The sequence below is a fragment of the Calonectris borealis genome, chromosome 17, assembly GCF_964195595.1.
Source record: "Calonectris borealis chromosome 17, bCalBor7.hap1.2, whole genome shotgun sequence".
Classification (NCBI taxonomy): Eukaryota; Metazoa; Chordata; class Aves; order Procellariiformes; family Procellariidae; genus Calonectris; species Calonectris borealis.
In genome coordinates, this window is record NC_134328.1 from 6,846,847 (window position 1) to 6,867,601 (window position 20,755).

General features: G+C 41.3%; 1 protein-coding gene across 1 annotated transcript in view; it reads left to right on the forward strand.

Annotated features, from left to right (window-relative positions):
- The first annotated feature begins 2,758 nt into the window (after positions 1-2,758).
- Positions 2,759-20,755, forward strand: part of PREX1 (phosphatidylinositol-3,4,5-trisphosphate dependent Rac exchange factor 1) — a 115,665-nt gene continuing 97,668 nt past the window's right edge. The window contains exons 1-3 of the mRNA XM_075167058.1: positions 2,759-2,833; positions 13,648-13,719; positions 19,190-19,312. Coding sequence (XP_075023159.1) covers positions 2,759-2,833; positions 13,648-13,719; positions 19,190-19,312 — 270 coding nt within the window. The remainder of the gene's footprint in view (positions 2,834-13,647; positions 13,720-19,189; positions 19,313-20,755) is intronic.

Genomic DNA, 20,755 nt, shown 5'->3' on the forward strand with positions numbered 1-20,755 from the left:
TTAATATAGCCTGTAGTTAAGAGAGCCCTGTCCATCCTCATACATACCCAGGCAGTACTAGTATGTCTTCACAAACGTTCAAAACAAGTCAGAGGCCATGGGAATGCTGGGGAGGGCAGTCTGCTTGCTGGAGCCATTCAGTTCAGGGTCTGCAAGCAAGCTTCACTCTCTCTCAACTTCCCCTTTATGCTTAAAATATAATGGTCTAATTCTTTGCTCTGCTTCAGAGGAAGCTGGGGTTTAAGACTGTGTGTGATATGATTGTGTTCTGCAAGAACATGTGTGCAGAGAAGAAATGCCACAATGAGAGGGAGCTTTTCTTTAGTCTGTCACAGCAAAATAAGTGTACGTGAAAGGGAACTATGAAACCCAGCTCTTTGGCTGGCTTGGGGCAGTAGGACAGGCAATATTTTTAGACTCTGCTCTTGTCTAGCTCTTTGACCTGGCAAAATGGCATAATTTTCCACTTGTCTGAGAAGGAATGGGACAGGTTACTGTTGAGTATTGGATGCAGTGAAGAATTTAGGTCTGGCTACGACCCCAAGCTGGTGCTTTTTTGAATAGCCTGAATATTTTAAGTCTGCAAAACTGGGAGGGAACCCTGACATGAATAAGCCCTCTGAAGATGTTTCTGAGGTGCTCTGTGGACAGAGGTTGGCTCCAAACCACTCTGCAGTGCGTTTGTGCTTCTCTGTAGAGGTTAGGGGTGTAGTGCTGTTTGGGAAAGAGAAGAAAAAAAAACCAAGGCCCATAAATGACATTGTCTGCCTTCAGGGAGATTTCTGGTTTGGTAAAATTTTGGCATCATATTTCATAATTAATTGAGGATTTTCTCCTGCCTGTTTGTCCAGTTCAGTCTTCACTTACTAGTTTATTCCAGTATAGGAAAGATGGCTGGAAAACACTGTGTGCCATCACCATGAACAGCTGCAGTCAGATGGTGCACACTTTAAAATGGTGCAGATGATGTTAGATTGGGCTCAGTTGGGAGAACTAGCTCAGATCAGCTACTGTACTTTCAGCAAGCAGCTTTTTATCAGCTAAACTGTTTGTTCCTGCTCAGGGCTAGTGACGAAAAATGTGCTTGTGAGGTTAATTTTTCTAATTCCTCTTTTAAACCAACATGTGAAAGACGCTCTTTCTTTTTTTCCTCTTTTGTGTGTGTAAATAATTGCAAATACATCAAGGCAGGTTTTGCAAGGTGCAGCTGTGGGTGCAACCCATCTTTCTCTGCATGCAAGCCTAATCAGCAGCGGTGCGTGAGCACCGACTGAGGGTAAAGCACATGCAAAGTGGCAGCTCTGAAGCTGTGTTCCTTTCTTTTCTGTGGTAGGAAGTATAAATGCTTTGTGTTTCTTTCAAAAAAAAAAAAAAAAAACAACTCTAAATTAACAGCTTTTTTGACTGATTAGATTTAGTCAAATGTTGAAATATTTCCTGCCACGTTGCCTGGAAATACCTCTCCTGAAGTGAAATCATGGTGTAGCTGAAACCAGGCAAAACTCCCTGTTGTTTTTTTGGTTTTTTTTTTAAATCAAAGTTGAGTGAAAAAGCCTGAGAGCTTGGATAGAAAAGGTGCATTAAGTGCTGGGTAGTTTTTGCAAACTTATTCCCTGTACTCACTTATAGAGAGGTTGGTGGTCTGATCAGAGACCAGGAACCTTTCATTCTTATTTGCAGCATTATTCTTTAGTGAATTATGAAATTGTAATTCAGACAAATATTTACTATGTAGTCAAAATATAGAAAAGGATATCTCTGTAAACAGATACTTTCTTTTCTCAGAAGACATATAGCATGGCATAACCGGCAGTTTGTATAAGACAATAAATTGGGGACTAAACTTTGCTTTCATTGATTTCAGGGGGAGTGATGTGTCACATTGCCTCGTGACCTTTGCGTGGGGAAGACAAAAATTCAGATCAGTGTCCTTGTGGTTAATTTTCCTTTCCATTTATCTGTAGAAGGTTAATCCTTTAGCTCACAAATAAACATACCCTAACTGCTGGTTTTATGAGGTGGGAGAATTCATAGCAGGGAGAGCTTGACATGCTGTTCGCTTCTTGAAAGCAGCCCAAGCTGCATGAACCACACATTATCTGGTGTGCTCTGGTAGGAGGGGGAGAGAGCCGATTACAGGAACATCAGCCCATCCTGCCTTTAACAGAAGAGGCTTGAGACAGTCGGAATTCCCTCTTTTTTTCCCCCCTCCCCCCCTTCCCCTTCTGGGATTCTACTCCTTTTCACCAAATCACATATTTTTCCATGCATTTGAAGTTCTTGGAAACCTTTCAGAGGCTACAGAGAAACAGCCGCTCTCCTTAGGCTCCAGTGGTGAGAATCCCAGAACGTCACGGCCTTTTGTGGAGTTTCTACTGCCTCCATGGAAAGCTGCGTTCCCCATTGTCATACCACAGGCACTTAAGCAGATTTCTCCCAGCAGGAAATTTCAAGCTCCAAAGGCCAGGAATGCTAACGCTTGTGTGCTGCACCAGAGCCCCAGTTGCTGGTTATGAAGGAGGAAAAGTTCCGTAAGATTTTACAGCCCCAGCCAGGGAGCCCATACAGACACTGCTGCTTTTAAGGAGCCTGGGGGAGCTGACTGCAGTTGCTGCACAGGCAGATACCAGGATACTCTCCTAAACTAGAAATAACTTTGGAATTTAAGTCCCTTGACCCATGACTCCACCTAGTATACCTGCATGGAGATTCTCAAATGCAGTTATTACTACTTGCTGCCTAAAATCTGGTGGCCGATATGCCTGAAATCAGGACAGTTTCACTGGGATTTCTCGTAGTTGCTGCCAATTGCAATACTAGTTTTCTGGATAAGGTACCTACGGATTTCAGTGCCTCCCGTTTTACCTCAGCTGTGAAGACTGATTAATAGGAAACCTGTGAGTGCATAAACAGATCTGACACAAATACTTCTGAGGACCTCTCTAAGGTGAAATGTCTAGTTTTGACATTTTGATTGATTCTTTTGTAGCTCTGAATTTTATCAGTTGAGAAGGTACGGTTCTGTTCAGTTAGCTTGTGCTCTTAAGTACTTTTAAACTTAAGAATCAAGCACAAGTATTTATACATTATACGTGCATTTGAGAGTTTGATTTGATACCTGATAGAAAGCCAGCATGTGTAAGTCAGTGCATGGAATGCTGTTCGTTCAGCTTGTTAGCCACTTATATACACATGAGTTGAGATCAGATGGACATCTCCTTGAGAACATACCTGTAGAAGCAATCTCACTATTTAGATCCAAAGTCTGATGCTGAACTGGCTTATGAGACTCTAAGTACATATCAGCTGGGCATAGACAAAATGTTCCTAGTGAAATAGGATCCTGGAATTTTGTTACATGTTTGCAGTGTAGATAAAGTTTGTGGGTCACCCGAGATCACCGTACTCGGGCCCAGTGTAGATTCACAACATAATTTAGAACAAGTGTCCGTGAACCTGATGGCAGTAAGCTGAAATGGTCTGTTTCAGTTAGCTCAGAGATTCAATCTAAGCTTGAAAATTGGTATTATTCAATATCATCCCATAAACTCAGTTGGAAGACTAAGGGCCAGGTTGTCAGGTGAGTCTACTCACAGGCAAACCAGTGAAGTTTATGTGGATTTACACCCCTGCACGTTTTGGCAGTTCTGTTTGCCTGACCATTATGCAGGACAAGATTCAACATTTTTTAAGCTTTTATCTGCTCTCTGTGATCCTTACCCGCTGAGGGGATAACACTGGTGAAGTCCTAGCCTATGTTGTGACTAATAAAAAAATTTCCATGGACTTTAATGATACTAGATTTCATTTTAAAGTTTTTCTCTGTCTTGTCCATTTAGTGTTTAATTCCACCATCACTGGAAAGAGAAAGAGTAGAAAAGGGAGAGAATAATCTTTCTGATATCTAAGTTCTTTATCTTAGATTGGAATCTTGAAATATTGATTGAAGAAATTCCAATTTTTGCTACAATTACATTCAACATCTGGACTTCACTGCTTTTGGGGACCACTTGATGTTTCTAGTCACTCTGATGCTTCTACTTCCCTCTTGAAAAAGGAGTAGCTGTGTAGAGCCTGAAACCTGATTAAACATTTCCTGGTAGTGAGTAGAATCTTAGTAGTTGGAGACATCACTAATCTAGAACTGGTTGCAGTCTGCAGGCTTCTCTCCATTATGGACATAGCAAATGTAAGTAATATGGGTCAAATTCTGAGGTATTTATATGTTGTTTACTGGGCCCTTACTCCTGAAGCAAACTTTTGTTAAAGTAACATAAAGGCTAAGCAGACACAGACTTGTCAGGATTTATTGCTCTGCATAAAAAAGGAATGAAGTAAAACACACTATTCAAACAAACTACATCCTGAAAGCATTTGAAAAGTTCCCCAGTGCAGTAAAATGATCAAAATCATCTCATGATTGTAGAACAGGGAGAAAGACATGAAGAGGCCAATAAAAGACAGAATATTCCAAAGGCTTGAGAGAATTAGGCACATAACTTTCTTAAGCTCCTTTGAAAATCCAGACAAATACATTTTCTGTTGATACTAAAAATGGGCTGGAGTGATATAGGGATAGATATTCACACAAGGGTATGCTTAAGCTGTGGGTCTGCAAAGGAGAAGAGGGGTTTTTTTTTAAATCTACAATAATGAGGATATTCAAAGTGATTTAGGGGTAGTGTTGGAGAGGAGGGAGAGCATGAAGAGGAGTCGAGAGAGACAGGGTACGGGAGATATGAAGAAATTAGTAGAAATGAGTCCTGAAGAATTTCAAAGGTGAAAAATGTAGCTTTTGTTGGGCCCTGAAATGAACTGGGATCTTCTGACCTGCCTGAGGATGCAAATATTAGTGACTGAGGAGAAGAGAGGATAGCAGAGGTCAGGGCGATGGTAGAGAAGAGACAATGGACCCCTCTGCAGCACCAGTCTCTCTTTCACTTCACAAAAAGTTTTTTGTAATTCAAATGAAAACAAACCCGCCTTAAGAAAGGAATCTCTCTTTGGAGTGAGAAACACTGCAACATATTTCACTCTCATTTCCCTTTGGTTTCACCTTCCTTCATCAGTCAATGCATGAATGAATTTGGTCTGACCTTTTCTTGTTGTTGCAGAATTCTGGTGTAAATATCAGTATTTCCATATCTGGAAATACTGATATAGCCCGGGATCATTTCGGAGCTTTCTTTGTAAATCACTTCTTCTGGGAAGTGCTGCTAGATCAATTCATTTGTGATGAGTCCCAGAACACTACCGTGCTGAGAATGTCTGTGCACATTAATTTTGCATGTGTCAACTTGCAATGCCCCCATGTTCGTAGTATCCATGTTGAGAGATGCAGTCACTGGTTCATGTTTAGAAATGATTCAGTAACACTCATTGCCCTGGAACTTTGTATTTCCAGATGCTGTGAAACTGGTACAGGCAAGGAGGGTGGTCTAATCTAAACTTGTCACCCAGGTTGTCTCTTGATGGAAAGAGAAAGGCTTTTCTAGAGGGTAATTCAGCCTTTCTCCTTAAACATCACTCCTAGAGTGCAGTGACTCATCCTCTGAAGTTGCCTGCCCATTGTTTTCTGTTGTAGAGGGAACCTGTATCACTAACTTAGGGTAGGCTTCAACTTTTAGGTGGGTGCAATTAGATGAGGTGAATCCTAGCCACAGTGATTTGTTGACAGAAACCATTTTGTGGTAGACCCATGTCAAGAGAGTCAGAGTAAGTAAAAAGCAATTGGAATGTCTGACTCCCTCAAGCACCGCTGAAAATCGCAGTGCTACGCAATGCCAATATTTTGCAACTGTTTTTCATTAACTTTGATGCTATAGACAGTATAACACTCAATGGCAAGACAGATATAAGATAAATCAGGCAAGTGTGGTCATAACTGCATGAGCCTTAAAATGCAGGATTGGTTAAGGACAAATCAGTTTGATTTTTGGAAAGATCTCAGGCATATAGCTTACATAAGCAGTGGCTATTTCTCTTATGTAGTATATAAAGAAATAATCCAGTTTATTTATTCAAGCATTTTATTCATACATACACTTACATAATTTTAAACAGCTGAGTTTCTGAATGCTTCCCCATATTTCATTTATCAGGATTCACCATATGTCAGACTAAGAACTGGGGAAGAGGTTTCAAATTGCCATGATCAGTGCTTAGTTTATGTTTATTAAATTGTCAATATCAATGGAGGTTTTGTAATATGTATAGATGTATTTGTTGCTTATTTATCTATACAATCATAAAAAATACCTCTTGAAAGTATGCTTCAGATAAAAAGATCTCTCCCCTGTGATACATCTGGATTTTGCAGATGAAGCTGCATTTGTTTTCTGATGGTCTTTGCGGTTTCACCTGAGACTGAGATGTAGTCTACTTTTTTTGCAAATGGTCATGCAGTCTTCTGTGGGAAGAGATGATTCATGCTGTAACATCCATGCTTTTGTGTGTGTGAAATGATTGTTATTCTAAATGACAACACTGGAATGAAAAAAGTCGTCTTAAAAGAAGGAAGTGTGGGTGTGGGGGGTGGAGCTGGGGCATATGAGCAAGAAGGACATTGTCCCCAGGGATATGGGAGTAGCAGTTCTGAAGACGGAGATCTTCGTATTTGCTTTCAAAAATAGTGAAATGAGTATCATAGAGCACAGGTGATCAGTATAAGTAGTTCACCTCATTTCATGTCTAACATAGCCCAAGATTATGCTGTAACCTTTGGAAAAGAAGTGTCATTTTAAAAACTGTACAGTAGAGTCTATTTGACCTTCTGCTTAGCAGTAGGCAGTGATGCAAGCTTACAGCTCAGACTGCCTGAACTGTTTGCAGAGAATGTGTTTGATATTCTGTAATGTACATTACTTCTTTTTTTTTTTTTTTCTCAAAATCTTCTTGGTTAGCTAATAGTTTAGTTCCTCTTCAGGGGATAGATCAAAAAATAAATATGTACCAATAAGCTTTGAGGCTTTAAAGCCAATTTGATGCACAGGAAGCCTGAAATTAGGGCAATAAGAGATATTTCTGATGCTATTTCCTCTTACTAAACACCTCTGCCTACCAGGCAAGTCCCTGTTCAGCTGTTTGCTGATGAATTAATTAGGCTGTAGACCTGAGCTACTTTTTGCAGAGTTGCTCTCACTCCCAGCTGCGGCTCTTTATTGTTTTAAGAGGATCTAGAGAAAAATATTCTTCTTAGGTGAAATACTCTGTGCAGGAATTCCAGTATAATGCACTCATCTGATGCTTAAGGTCTTTCTTCCTTTACCAGACACTGATAATTTAAAATGTGTTTTTATAGAAATCTTAATATAGCAGCCACTAATTGAGCAATGAGTGAATAAGGGATTGCCAGTTTACAGTGTAAGAGGTACAGTAATATACTCTTTAAAAGTAGTAGAGTTGCTTCAGTCTTGCTTCATTTTACATGCGTAATGCTAGTGATGTCAAAGGAGTTGCTTCTGATTTCCAATATTCTAACTGAAATTTCACAACTGGAAAACCTGAATCAGGCCCAGTATTCTACATGTCTATGCTGGCTTTTGTCCAGGAAGGTAAGAGATGTTTGAAAACCAGTTGTCTGAATTTACACAAGAATGACTTCATCTGTCTTTAAAATGCAGCTGTCTCTGGGATGGAAGTCAGTAGATCTTGGTTAACAGTGTGCAGTACTGCAGACCACTCTAGGAACAATAGAACTGAAGTAGGTTCACCTCCAATTGAAATTACTTGATTCCCATTTGTTTGGTAACCCAAAGCTGTGCTCGCATTCAGTGAAAGATCTGCATTCAGATATTTACAACATGCTGAGAGGGAAATGCTGAAAGACTTAGTTTTCCATAGAAATGCACTTAGTTGTTATGAAGGGAAAAGAAAAAAAGTGATGGGATTTATTTTGTATAAATAGCTCTGTGCAGTCATTGTTACGTTATTTTGAGATTATTTATTACATTGTCTTTCAGACTTCAGTGCAGGTGAGAACTGCGGTTCACGTATAGGATGCAGGATATTTATGTTTCCTGTCATCTGTGTAGAGCTTTGGCTTATAAACTGCATATCTGATAGAAAGCAAAAGAACATGATCAGGATGACAAGGTTCAAAGCTAACAATTGAGTAACATGAGCAAGGATGCACCTGCTCTTAAAACACAAACTTCAGCAAACATTCATTTTAAATCATCAGACTATTTCGGTAGAGCCGTGTTCCCACAGGACTTTTAAGCCGCTTTGCTGAAGACAATGGAGTTTTTTGGTATCTCACTTGTACTGCAGTGGAGCAAAGGCTTATCTGACAGCCACATTTAGTGGCAACACTTATTCAAGTGATGAAAAAAAAGAAATTGAAATGACACCTGCAGGTTCTTGTTCAAATCTTTATGACAAGTTTTACTCTGTATTGTTAGAGACAGATTAATGCATAGCACCTATCCTGTAGTTCCAAGGTGAAGATGCTAGTGACAATCAAGTGATGAAATTCATTGTTCATATCACCTTTTCATTTTTCACTGTGAGCACGTTTTCTTGGAATCAAAGTGTCTGCACTCGCAAGAAGCTTTAAACAATTGATTGCACAACTCTTAAGCAATTTATTCATTTTAATGAATAAATGAAATATAAGCCTGAAAATACTAGGCTTATCTGGATCCCTGCATTGTTCTGAATCAGTCCTGATCACTGACGAGTTTAAAATTGTCTCATTTGTCTCTTAAGGCCAATATGAAATTCCAGTCACTTGTTCAGAAAACGGGTTTCACAGGATTGTGCTTTCAGATATGGCTCCTTCTGGATATGGTAGCCAGTTGCCTCATCATTGTTTGTCTGTTTCTGTTCTCCCTTTCGTTTCCCTCAGGGTTATGCACAGTTTGCCTGTCTTGCTGTTTAATCAAAAATCTCTTGCTATTTCTGAACATTTGAGGAAGTATCTGCCTTAGACGTGAATTTTGAGAAGGGGCACAAGCAAACTATCACTGCCTTGTCCCTAGTCTTTGCCATGTGTTACTTATGCTACATAGAAGGTGGTAAACACTAATTTTCCCTAATGAAGTTAAGGCTACAAGTGAAAATTCAACAAGGGCCATTTGAAAAGCATTTGAGAGAAATCCCAGTTGCTTCAGTCTGTTTCATGTGAGAAAAACTCACAATTAGCAGATCCTTTCCTTAAAGTATGCTTCGTGCTTTTGTGGTGCAGCAAAGCCACTCAAAGCAACAAGGTTGCTTTGCAGCAGTAGATTGTAAGGATGGTGAACTGAAGAACAAAACACCTTCCTGAAAAAGGGGCCATTAAAAAGCCTTTTTACTGAAATGAACTTTTATACCTAAATTGCATTCTAGATTTGTAATGTGTTTGTCTTAGTATTTATTGGAAGGAACTTACCCAACATGACATGGTGCAGAAAGGAAGCATTTCACTCTACTCATTCTGATTTGTCATAGATTTTCTTGAATCCTGCAAGGCATTTGTACCATAAGTCAAACTATAAACTGTGTTTATGCATGACATGAGGAGCATCAGACATGGCCTGCTGAGTTTGGAAGAGGCAGACCTCTAGGGCAACAAGTCACAGTGCACAAATAAATGTTATGTTGATGCAGCAGCAGAATTTTAAACAAAAACAAATCCTCTGTGGGCTGTTTTCCTAATGATTAGCGCACACATGCATGGAAGATGAGACCTTCACAGACCTTTATCAGGAGAATGAAAATTTATCAGTCTGGTTTCACATTTTTTCCCTACATTGTGCCGTGACCTGTTTTTGTTCTGGGCTCATGGGCTCTACCAGTCCTTTTCCCCAATTCTGTTGTGCAAGCAGTAGTCCACCATATAGCTTGGGTTGCTCAGAGATCTGGCCCAGTGTGAGCACAGCAGAACACTATAAATGGCAAGAAAGTAAATGCAGCATCTATGGGGGTAAGAAGGAAAGATGTCATTTTATCTGCCATCTTTTTGTCTCTGTTTTTTTTTGTCAAATTTTTAACCTTATATCAGTCCTGACCAGCATACAACAAGCAGATAGAAGGGAACAGAGTCTACTTTTGTTGTCTGGTCGTCTCTCTCTAGCTCTTCAACAGCGTCTTACTGATTTGATGTGTGACTGCGGTTTCAGTATAGTGTGTATTATAAGCTGCTGTCCTTCCCTGAATCCCTGATAGTTTTTAAGTGTAGAAAACCAACAGCACGCCACAGTAGAGAGTTCAGCTTTTGATTGCAGCGGAGAGGTGATCGTGATCATCCTGCTGTGTCCTAGGAATGATTTTCAGAGTCTCCAAGTCCTAGAAATGTTATTCAAGAGCTCCCAAGAAAGGTGACCCCTATGCTTCCACATATCCCTGGAGGATAGTGAGTTCATTTATGCAGAGATCAAAAGTGTTGCAGATGAAGAGGGTTATAACTGAGGGGTTCCTGAAAGTTCCTCATGGAAAATGTCAAGGACTAGACCCCTTGAATTCATATACGAGTTGTGTGGAGTGTGAAGACGTTGGAGCAGCCAGAGAGAGCATTTGCCTCAGTAACTTTTTACGTGGCCAGGAAACCCTTTAACTCTTCAACTACTTCCTCTTTAATAACAATATGTTTTGGAACATAAATAAGATGTGGGCATGGCAGTTTCTTAATATTCACCACCACCCCCTCTCTCTTTTTTCATCACATTTGTCACGTCCTGGCCCAAATACCTGTCTGATTTTCCGGATAAATCAATCGGTCTAATAAAACATCATACCACTCCCTGTAGCTATGTTTCCCGGAGAGAGTTGCCTGTGTTGCCTGTGTAATGGATCTGAGAGCCTGTGTCACCAGGTGAATAGAGGGATGGTGTTGGTACGGATGAGCTTAGAGCCTACTAAAACCAGTAGCACAAAAAATCTTAAGAAGTTTGGAAAACACTGGCCTGAATGTCTGAACAACATCTCTGGGAAAAGGGCTGCTTTTTCCAAGCTAGAAGCGGTTTGGAAGGAAAGTGGTGTTGTCATGTGAACAGGGCATGCAACATTAGCTCTATGACCTGCTGTTTAATAGCTTGTGTTTATCATGCTTTTTAACTTGAATGACTCTGTTGCAAAAGATTCTGTTTGCACATGAGAAGGTATTGAAAAATGGGGAATAAATAGTTCTGCATCCACTAAGTTTTGATTTTTTGGGGGCAACGCATTTTGGAAACTAGACTACTAAATTTCTAAGACCAAAATCTCTTGTAACTGTCTTGTTTTATTATTACTGGAGAGACTGCTGTTCATGCACATCAAGACAAATCAGAGGCTGTAGGAGATTTGACAAACTATCTACAAAGTTGATTGCCTCTTTCCCTCATGTCTTTCATCCTTTCTACTCTCTCCCTGCTTCTATGCCTTTCTCATTTTTTGTTTGATTTTTCTCTCTCCTTTTCTCCCTTTGTCATGCTCACATTATCTTTTCAGACAAGCATCACAGAAAAGCTGTTTTTTTAGATAAACAGAGACTCTGCTTTTTTATTGACTAGCCTGTAACAGTTAATGTGATTTGCAATTCTGTTTACCAACTTTCTATTATTAGACCGGCCATACTGGGACTAATATGCAGGTAACTATTAGTCACCAGTGGCGCTGTTAATTGTGTAGATTAATTAATCATTCCAATTGGATTTGTTGTCTCCAAACAGAGATGTGATTAAAGTAAGGAAAAGTCTCTGCTTGGCTTATCTTTTGAGAATGAGTGACTTTAATATGATGTGCTACCTCATATAAATCAGATGCCTGATTATTAATGCTCAGATATCACACCCAACATTGAAGTAGGAGGGCAACAGCTATTCCTGTCAATCCTCCTGCCATTAGTCATCATGCTGAGCACTTCATCTCAGACAGTTCCCTGACTGTTGCCAAGGTGCTGGGCAGTACATTAACATTGCAGCAGTTCCTGGCCACATTATTGGCAAGGTGGACTGGCTGGTTCTTATAAAATGCCTCTTCCGCTGCTGGCACACATGTCCTGTTCCTTTAACGTCGGAATCTGTTCTTCAGGCTTCTTAGTCCACACAATCTGCTCCAAGCTCTCCATATCTAGCTGGAATCTAGCCAGGATCTCCTTCCTGTTTAGCAATACAAGAGGAGCAACGTGGTTATAGTCCTTGAAATTTGTTCAAAAGCAGGTTGAGAATCCAGGGCTGAAAACAAATGTAGGGTCTGTGTGCCTCATTAATTAATCTCTTTTTTATTGGTGCCTATCCTGTAAGGTGTGAATGGCTGACAAGTGACAGAGAGCCACGGCTAAGCAGAAACAGAGACGTGCCCCTTTTAGTGCTGCAAGTCAGACAGAGGGACATGTTCACTGTCTTCCAACGAAAATACCGGGGGCGAAGGCATTCCATAAGCTCTAAGTTTGGTTCAGTGACATTGCTTCTTATCAGGTTGTAAGCTGCTGCCAATCCCAACAGGCAAAAGGAAAAAAGAAAAAGCTGAGTGTGCATCAGCTGACATGGGCATTGCTCAGGAATAGTTCAACTTTTAAAAGCCTTTTATTATAAAGATGTAACAAAGCTGCTTTGTACCATAAATACAAAAAAATGACCCACTTCCCCTCTCTGTCTCAGGTGGGTAAGTTCCTTTCTTCCGTGTTCACAGCACTCCCCAGGGCTCACTCCTTTGTGTGGGAGGAGAGTTAGAAACTACTAACAAGGACAGAGAGGAAAGCCCTCTAGCCTTCTGTGCATGGGTCATGTAGTTTATCACAGCAGATTCTGTCCTCACTGGCTTCCCTTCAGTCTCACCTGCGGGTATTTGCATCTCTCTTTTGTGATGCCTGTGGAAGGTAAAATTCTCTACTCTCAGTTCGGAAGTGCCCTTTAGCCAATGGTTGCTAAAACAGTGGAGACTTGAGGTAGAAATTCCATATAGTGTGCTTTGCTAAACCCTTCCCACTGGATCAAATACGTTGTGGGTATGTTCAGTGCAAATGCAAGTAGGTCCCAACTTCCAGTAGCCAGAATTACACTTTGAAGGCTGATACTCGGGATCATTTGTACGTGGCCTGGAGCTTTTTATTGGTTTGCCTGTTAAAGCCAAAGTTGTGCAGAGCTGAGGGGAGAGGAAACCTGGCCTAGGCATAAAGTTCCAGCATTGTTTTGTCTGTTTTTAACGAAATGTAGTACAGTGAACAGGAGAATCTGTCCCAGGCGCTGTCTGGTGATTTCCATTTCCGTTCCCCAAGTATTGAGTCTGTTGAACTTGTCCATAACCCTAGCTCATAGCTCTGACATGCTCAGCTCCAGCAGCATGAATGTCCTTTTGTCATTCTTTGCAGTCTTTTTTGCTGACATATGTCTTGATGTGTGTCAGGCATGCTGCCTCCCAAAGTCAAAACAGCTGCATCTTAGAGAGAAGGAAAACCTTCAAAGAAAAAACAGAGACCCTTGCTGTGGTCTATTTAGATAATTAAGTCTAAAAGTTTCAACAGAGGGAAGACATTTATGGCCAGGCAAAACCCAACAACATTGTAGGAAATGTCTTTGGTGTTACCCTGAGTTTAAGAACTGTGGTGTTGATTTGGTAAATGTTTACATTCTTTCAGTCTTAAAGGTAATCAGCCGCACTGTGTTAATGGGAACGTAGAGGATACAAAAGAGTGAAATCAGACTGTATCAAGCTGTTTGAACATAATTTTTTTTATCTCTGCAGGCATTTCTTCACCGGATCCGCCAGAATGCAGTGGACAAAGCTGAGAAGTACATAACAGAAGAGAATGTTAAGGTATTTCTTCTATCTTCCTCATTTTCTTGGTAGGGAAGATGATAGGTTCAGGGATATGAATATCAAATATCCTCATGTCATATTGATGCTTATTATTAAACTAGTTCCCTAAGGAAAAGGGGCTCATGTTGACAGTTTATCTGTCAATCTGTTTGCCCATTCATATAGCTGTCATCTTCCAGCAATTTTTCATCCCACCAGCTAATTTCAGTAAAATTTGACAACAGTGTAGTGTTGTCAAAGATACTAACTTTTGGCAAGATTTGTGAAATGGGTAGAGGACAGAGAGGCCTTTTCAGTCTCTTTGAGAGGAAAGGCAGGGAATGCACAGCCCTTGTCTATTTTGCTTGACAGTATTCAGTTAGCCAATTTGCATCTGCCATCTTCTACAAATCTGAAATTGATAGGGCTTGTGAGAAGGAGGCAGGAATATTCCTTTGTGTTCTAATGGGAAGGAATTTGAGTTCTTGTGGGAGGACTAAGTGGCAGGAGACCCTTGCATGAAGAGGTTCCTGAATGAATTTTGCACCGGAAAGAGATATGGAACATAGAACACAGAGCTGTGGTCACAGGAGGCCTTGTTGCTGGTTATTTTCATAAATACAACAACACTTTCTTGTAGTAATTTGGCTTAAAACTCCTCCTTGTACACATATGCAAGTGAAACCTGATGATCAGTGGGACAGGGTGCAGTTTTCTTGCCATTAAAGGCTTACTTATAGGGCTTGTATTTGATCCTGTAGTTCCTAAATCACAGAAACTTTGCCCTTTATGCTTATGGGAGCAGGGCACAGCAATAATAGGTATATCACACCAGCCAGTGCTACTGCAACTGGCATACGTTTCCCCAAGGCTGGTTCCTCCATTTCACATGCTAGTATTACTTGAATGTATAGAAATCCTAGCAGGGCTCTAGCCCCCATTTTTGCTATTCATTCTACAGGCTAGCAATACTGTAGTATCGACTGACTGGCATCAGCAAGACGGCTTGGCAGCTTTGTGGAGCTAAGCCTCTCGCTGTCTTCAAATTTGGAAGTCCCTGCTCCCCAGAAACTCACCATCTAGGGTCTGAAGTAAGTTTGGGGGTGGCTGAAGAAAAAGTAGACAAGTGATTAGTGACAATAGATCTCATGTGCAAAGAAGTGTGCAAAAAGTAAGCTCTGCATGGGAAATAAAAACAACCATTTGCCAATTTGATGAACAGCCGCAGATGTTGGTGAAAGTTATTATTCTATCATTATTCATATATCGTCAAAATGAATATTAATTATGACTGCCACATAATCAGATGCAGTGCCCACAAAGCCTGTGCAGAAGAATCCGTATTTTTTTGCTGATTTAAATGTATTTCTATTTGAAGTTTCATCACACTCCTCTGGGGAAGTACCATTTCATTTTTGTGTCATTCTTGAAGTGCCTGGGGGGTCTTTTTGAGGCCACTGTGAGACCTCATTTATTCTTATTAATACAATACCCAGCTTTCAATAACAGAGCTTCTCTTCAGTAATAAAGGGCCTACACCTATTGATGGTGAAATAGAATCAGAACGGCACAGTTTTCCTGATCAGACTCAATATTATCTCCCCCTCTCACCCCCTTCCCCCCCACTCCAAATAATTTCATTTTATTTCCTGCAGTTGAAAGATCTTTCTTCTTTCTTTCCCTCTCCTTTCTCCCCCCTTGCTGGTAGAGGCAGGACAAGCGAGGTGGTGTTGGGACTTCTGAGAACTCTGCCTGCTAATATTATGTATCTTGAGTCACCAGAGAGCTGTGAAGTGGCTGGCAGCAGCAAGGATGTATAAATGGTTTGGCAGCTTATGCAAGGAGAAGCCTGTCTTCTCCTCTCTTTCTTCATGCAGCAGAAATGTCTAGAGGAAAATACAGGGTATTCTGGCAGTCACTCACCTCTGAGCAAAAGGAGAAAGTGCTTTTTAAGATAATTTGGGTTACCGCTCCCAGTATTGTTTTTGCAGGTTTCTCCTACAGCTGGCGCTAAGCACTGGAGATTTCAGTAATCTTTGACCACTGTATCCCCTTCCAGAAAGGCCACATTGAGTCCTGTGCCAGGCCCAGATTTTACAAGTACTCCAGTAACTAACAGCTGCAGCAACATCATAAAAAAATGTTTTTAGGTTATTCACTGCCTCATGTGGGAATAACTTTATTGATATGTTAGTATTATGCTACATTCACAGCAGGGCGCTGATGTCATTTTACTGATACAGGAGATTGAAGGCAGTACAACTTGAGGGTGTACGCAAGCTGCCAGACATAGATCCTCGCATGAGGCTTATAAATGGTAACTGTGTATTAGATATGCACATGCAGTCAAGGTCTCTCTGCTGCCTTGATTTTCAAGTGTCTCTTCTTATCTGTGAATTCTGTTGCAAGCAGAGCTCTACTGACCACCACGGAATTCATTAGATTACATAGATATTCCTTGGATCAAAACATACCCCCTGAAGACTGCTCCTGAAGGATAAAATCATCCCTGACAGATGTTTTCCTCTTCCTTGTTAATCCCCTTTTGGCACAGCTTCTGGCAAAGCCATGCAGAAAGAGGCCACCGTGTCATCACATCAGTTTCAGCCATGTGACAGAACCATCGTATGCTCTGCTTGGATTAGCATGGAACGTTTCCTGGAAGCAATCAAATGGTCCTAGCTCCCTGTCCTTTATTTTATTTATGTTCAGAGCCCATAAGTGCAGTGTTTGAATCTTTTAGTTTATTCAGAGCTAGAAAGGAGCTATGAGGCACAAGTACGCATTAATGATGGTGCATACTACCGTATCTCATTATTGCTGAAGTGAGAGGGGAGCAAAGACAAGGAAGACAAGCAACAGGCTCTGCTCCGCACATGCAGCCAGCTTGCAGGAGGAGTTTGAGAGAAATAGTTCTGCCTTATCCTTGAATAACAGAAGGTGTAGAGTTGAACCTGGGTATATGCAGAGACAAAGGCTCCTTGAATTCCTGATCTTATCTACTCCTGGAAAACCAGAGAGAAACTGGTTTTAAACCAGGAATTGAGGTTTCGTTCTTGTCTTTAATAATTAGACTTAATTTACAGATTATTGTTTTTCTGAATTACTGCCACATCACCAGCCACCAGGCTGAATCGGTGTCACATCTGGTGAATAAATTCCACTGCATAAAGTTGAAAAGCTTAGTGCTACCATAAGGTGCTTTGGGAAGTGTTGGAAGATGTCAGGCTTGATCACTTCCCACACCGAATGCCAGGAAGATGAAGGCTGGCTCCGTCAGGCTGCACGCTTTGGGGTTCAGAGGAGTGTGCGCCCCCTCACTGTGCAAGACCCGGGAAGCTGCTTCCAATGAGAAAGCTGGTTTGACTGCACTGCAGATCTTCTCTTTGCAAGTGGCATAGTTAAAGCAAAGTGATAGAAAATGTTGTCTGCAATATGTATGTCACTGCAGACTCCAGGATTTACTCTGCCCATTCAGGTTTTCCTCCAGTGGCTGTCAATACTGATGGCTCTGTCACCACGTATCAGAACTTCTCTCCCCATGTAGGTAGCATTCCATCTCCTATATGTGTATTCACACTTTCTTCTCATCTTTTGTATGAAAATTATTAAGATTTATAAAGCTGTGGTGGGTTGACCCTGGCTGGATGTCAGGTGCCCACCAAGCTGCTCTATCACTCCCCTCCTCAGCTGGACAGGGGAGAGAAAATGTAACGAAAGGCTCATGGGTTGAGATAAGGACAGGGAGATCACTCACCAATTACTGTCATGGGCAAAACAGACCCAACTTGGGGAAATTAGTTTAGTTTAATTTATTACCAATCAAATCAGAGTAGGATGATGAGAAATAAAACCAAATCTTAAAAACACCTTCGCCCCACCCCTCTCTTCTTCCCAGTTTTCTCTACCTCCTCCCCTCCCAGCGGCGCAGGGGGACAGGGAATGGGGATTGCGGTCAGTTCATCACACATTGTCTCTGCTGCTTCTTCCTCCTCAGGGGGAGGACTACTCACACTCTTCCCCTGCTCCAGGGTGGGGTCCCTCCCATGGGAGACAGGCCTCCATTGACTTCTCCAACATGAGTCCTTTCCCACGGGCTGCAGTTCTTCATGAACTGCTGCAGAGTGGGTCCCTTCCTTGGGGTGCAGTCCTTCAGGAACAGGCTGCTCCAGCATGGGTCCCCCATGGGGTCTCAAGTCCTGCCAGCAAACCTGCTCCAGCGTGGGCTCCTCTCTGCATGGGTCCACAGGTCCTGCCAGGAGCCTGCTCCAGTGTGGGCTTCCCACAGGGTCACAGCCTCCTTCGGGCATCCACCTGCTCCAGTGTGGGGTCCTCCCTGGGCTGCAGGTGGGTATCTGCTCCACCATGGACCTCCGTGGGCTGCAGGGGGACAGCCTGCCTCACCATGGTCTTCACCAGGGGCTGCAGGGGAATCTCTGCTCCGGTGCCTGGAGCACCTCTTCCCCCTCCTTCTTCATGGACCTTGGTGTCTGTAGAGTTATTTCTCTCGCATATTCTCACTCCTCTCTCTGGCTGCAATTGCTGTTGCGCAGGTTTCTTTCCCCCCCCCTCCCCCCCCTTCTTAAATATGTTATCCCAGAGGCACTGCCGCCGTTGCTGATGGGCTCGGCCTTGGCCAGCGGTGGGTCCAACTTGGAGCCGGCTGGCGTTGGGTCTATCGGACACGGGGGAAGCTTCTGGCAGCTTCTCACAGAAGCCACTCCTGTAGCCCCTCCGCTACCAAAACCTTGCCATGCAAACCCAATACAAAATCTTATGTATTTATAGCAGCTTTCACCCTGGCAGTTTATTCCCCTTAGCACATGCATATTCAAATCACCAGGGATCATTTAGCTGTGAGATTGCACAATTACCTTTTAGTACACGTCTAAACTAGGGGCCTCTATCCCGTTACATACGCCTTTTAGAACCACTGAGATCAGTGAAAGGGAAATCTAAAATGCTGCTCTTGTGGTTTGCAAGCTTTTTACACTGTTTTGTACTCCTGTTAGTGAAATGCTAGATCCCATGTGGCAGAGATTTGGTCTCTTATTTACAGGTACATCTTTGTGTGTGATAGCTTCAAGTCCCTTTCTTCTAGAAAGTGATTTCTAATGCATGGGCAGGAAAGGCAAATGACTTCCTGCTTCCATCTCCTGCAAAGTGAGTTTGGTCCTTGTGATTCCATTCACCTGGTTGGTCTCATAGGAAATCTTCTCTAGACTTGAAAGAGGTTGCTCACATTCATTATGCTCAGGTATCTGGTAAGATACTCTTCATTTACAGCAGGTACTTCAGTAGCAATAAAGATTTCCGCAGGGGGCCAGGAAAGGGGCAAATACAGTGTAATTCATTCTGTACAAGTCCTTGTCTGTGCTTTAGATCCTATCACAGCAAGTCTAGAGCCACAATGTTTTGGTGCTACTACTTTAACAAAACAGTCTCAGATATATTAACAGCTAGCAATGTTTTTCTCTTTGTATTTCAGATCTTATTTTCTAACATTGAAGACATTCTTGGTGTTCACAAGGAGTTCCTGGCTGCCCTGGAATTTTGTTTACAACCAGAACCTCAGTCTCAGCATGAACTGGGAAACGTTTTCTTAAAATTTGTAAGTACAATGACTTAACGCTATCTGAAAATGCAGTTTCCTGTCATAAGCTCCCATACCCCTTAGTTAGCCCTAATCTCTAAGACTTGTGGCAATACTATGACAATGTGTGTCTTGTATGAAAGTTGTAGGTAGGGTGGGAAAAAACTTGTGAATGAGGTTAGAACAATGGAAACCACATCAAACTCAGCTAAACAACAAGGTATTTTTAGAAACTCTTCCTTTTCCCATTGAATTTTTTTTCCCTTTTTTTTCTCACCCAGCTGATCACATTTCATTGCTGAGAATTTGTCTGCTTTGGTTCCAAATGTTTCAAAAAAGCAGCACAATTTCAAGTAAATGAATAATTTTTGTGTGTATTTTAAAATTTAAAAAAATTGAAACAAAGATCAAAATTAAAAACAAAGACAATACATCATTTACAATAGTTAGTGTCTGTGCATACATTTATCCTTCAGTAAACCAAAGGTAATGTGAGATGGCTTATCTTGCTGAAATGCAGCACAAGTTACAACACACAGACTTTTACCGTGGAATAAATGAGTACCTGCATTCTGTAGCTCAAAAGTAAATAAAATTTGGCTTTTGGACTCATAATGCTAGCTCAAGCATGCCAGACATACAAAATGCGAAGTAGTCATATGATACAAATTCACTTTGCCAGTTCCGGGTTGTTTAGAACATTTTGACGAGTTACTTTTGTGTCATCTGACTTTATGCCTGATAGCTGTATTATTTTTTCTCCTGCTACATCCATAATATGATCATGTGTGCCAACCTAATCAGTCAGATTGGTGCTGCTAGGTGATCCAGGAAAGCACAGACCCATACTAAGGATCGTGCAATTGCAGCTTGTGATCCTACCATTGCTTCTCTCATTGTAATTTGTTTCTTATACTGTGAAATACTTCCTGTGGTAGATTCTTGTTTTGTTTTGCTTTTAACTTGGCCCGATTTTCAATCACGTATGTGTGCCATCCTCTGACTAATAAGTATATAGAGCATACTGTGTATGCAAGATCAGTTATTATATACACCTAGTTACCAGCTGGACTCATTTAAATGCAAAGTTACCTAATTTACATGTATCATAATTTGAAGTTGCACACTTCTTTTCACTTGGAGCAGCTCTCCTGAGATGTTTGAAAATTAGAAAGCATGTACATAATAGCCATTTCCTCAAATTCTTATTAACTGCATTAAGCCACAGGCCAACTTCCTATCAAAGTATGTTCTGTTACGCTTTCGTAATCAAAATTCATGCTTTCACAGTTCATCAGGTTTGAGCGGACAGCAATTATACAGCCATTCATTACTCGTAGAGCTTTACCAACTACCCCCCCTTGTTTAATTTTTATTTATGCTGTGACAATTATTAAAATAGTGTCAGAAAGTGTTATATTGAGACCATGCCCAAAAATTGTATCAGATGTGAGGACTGAG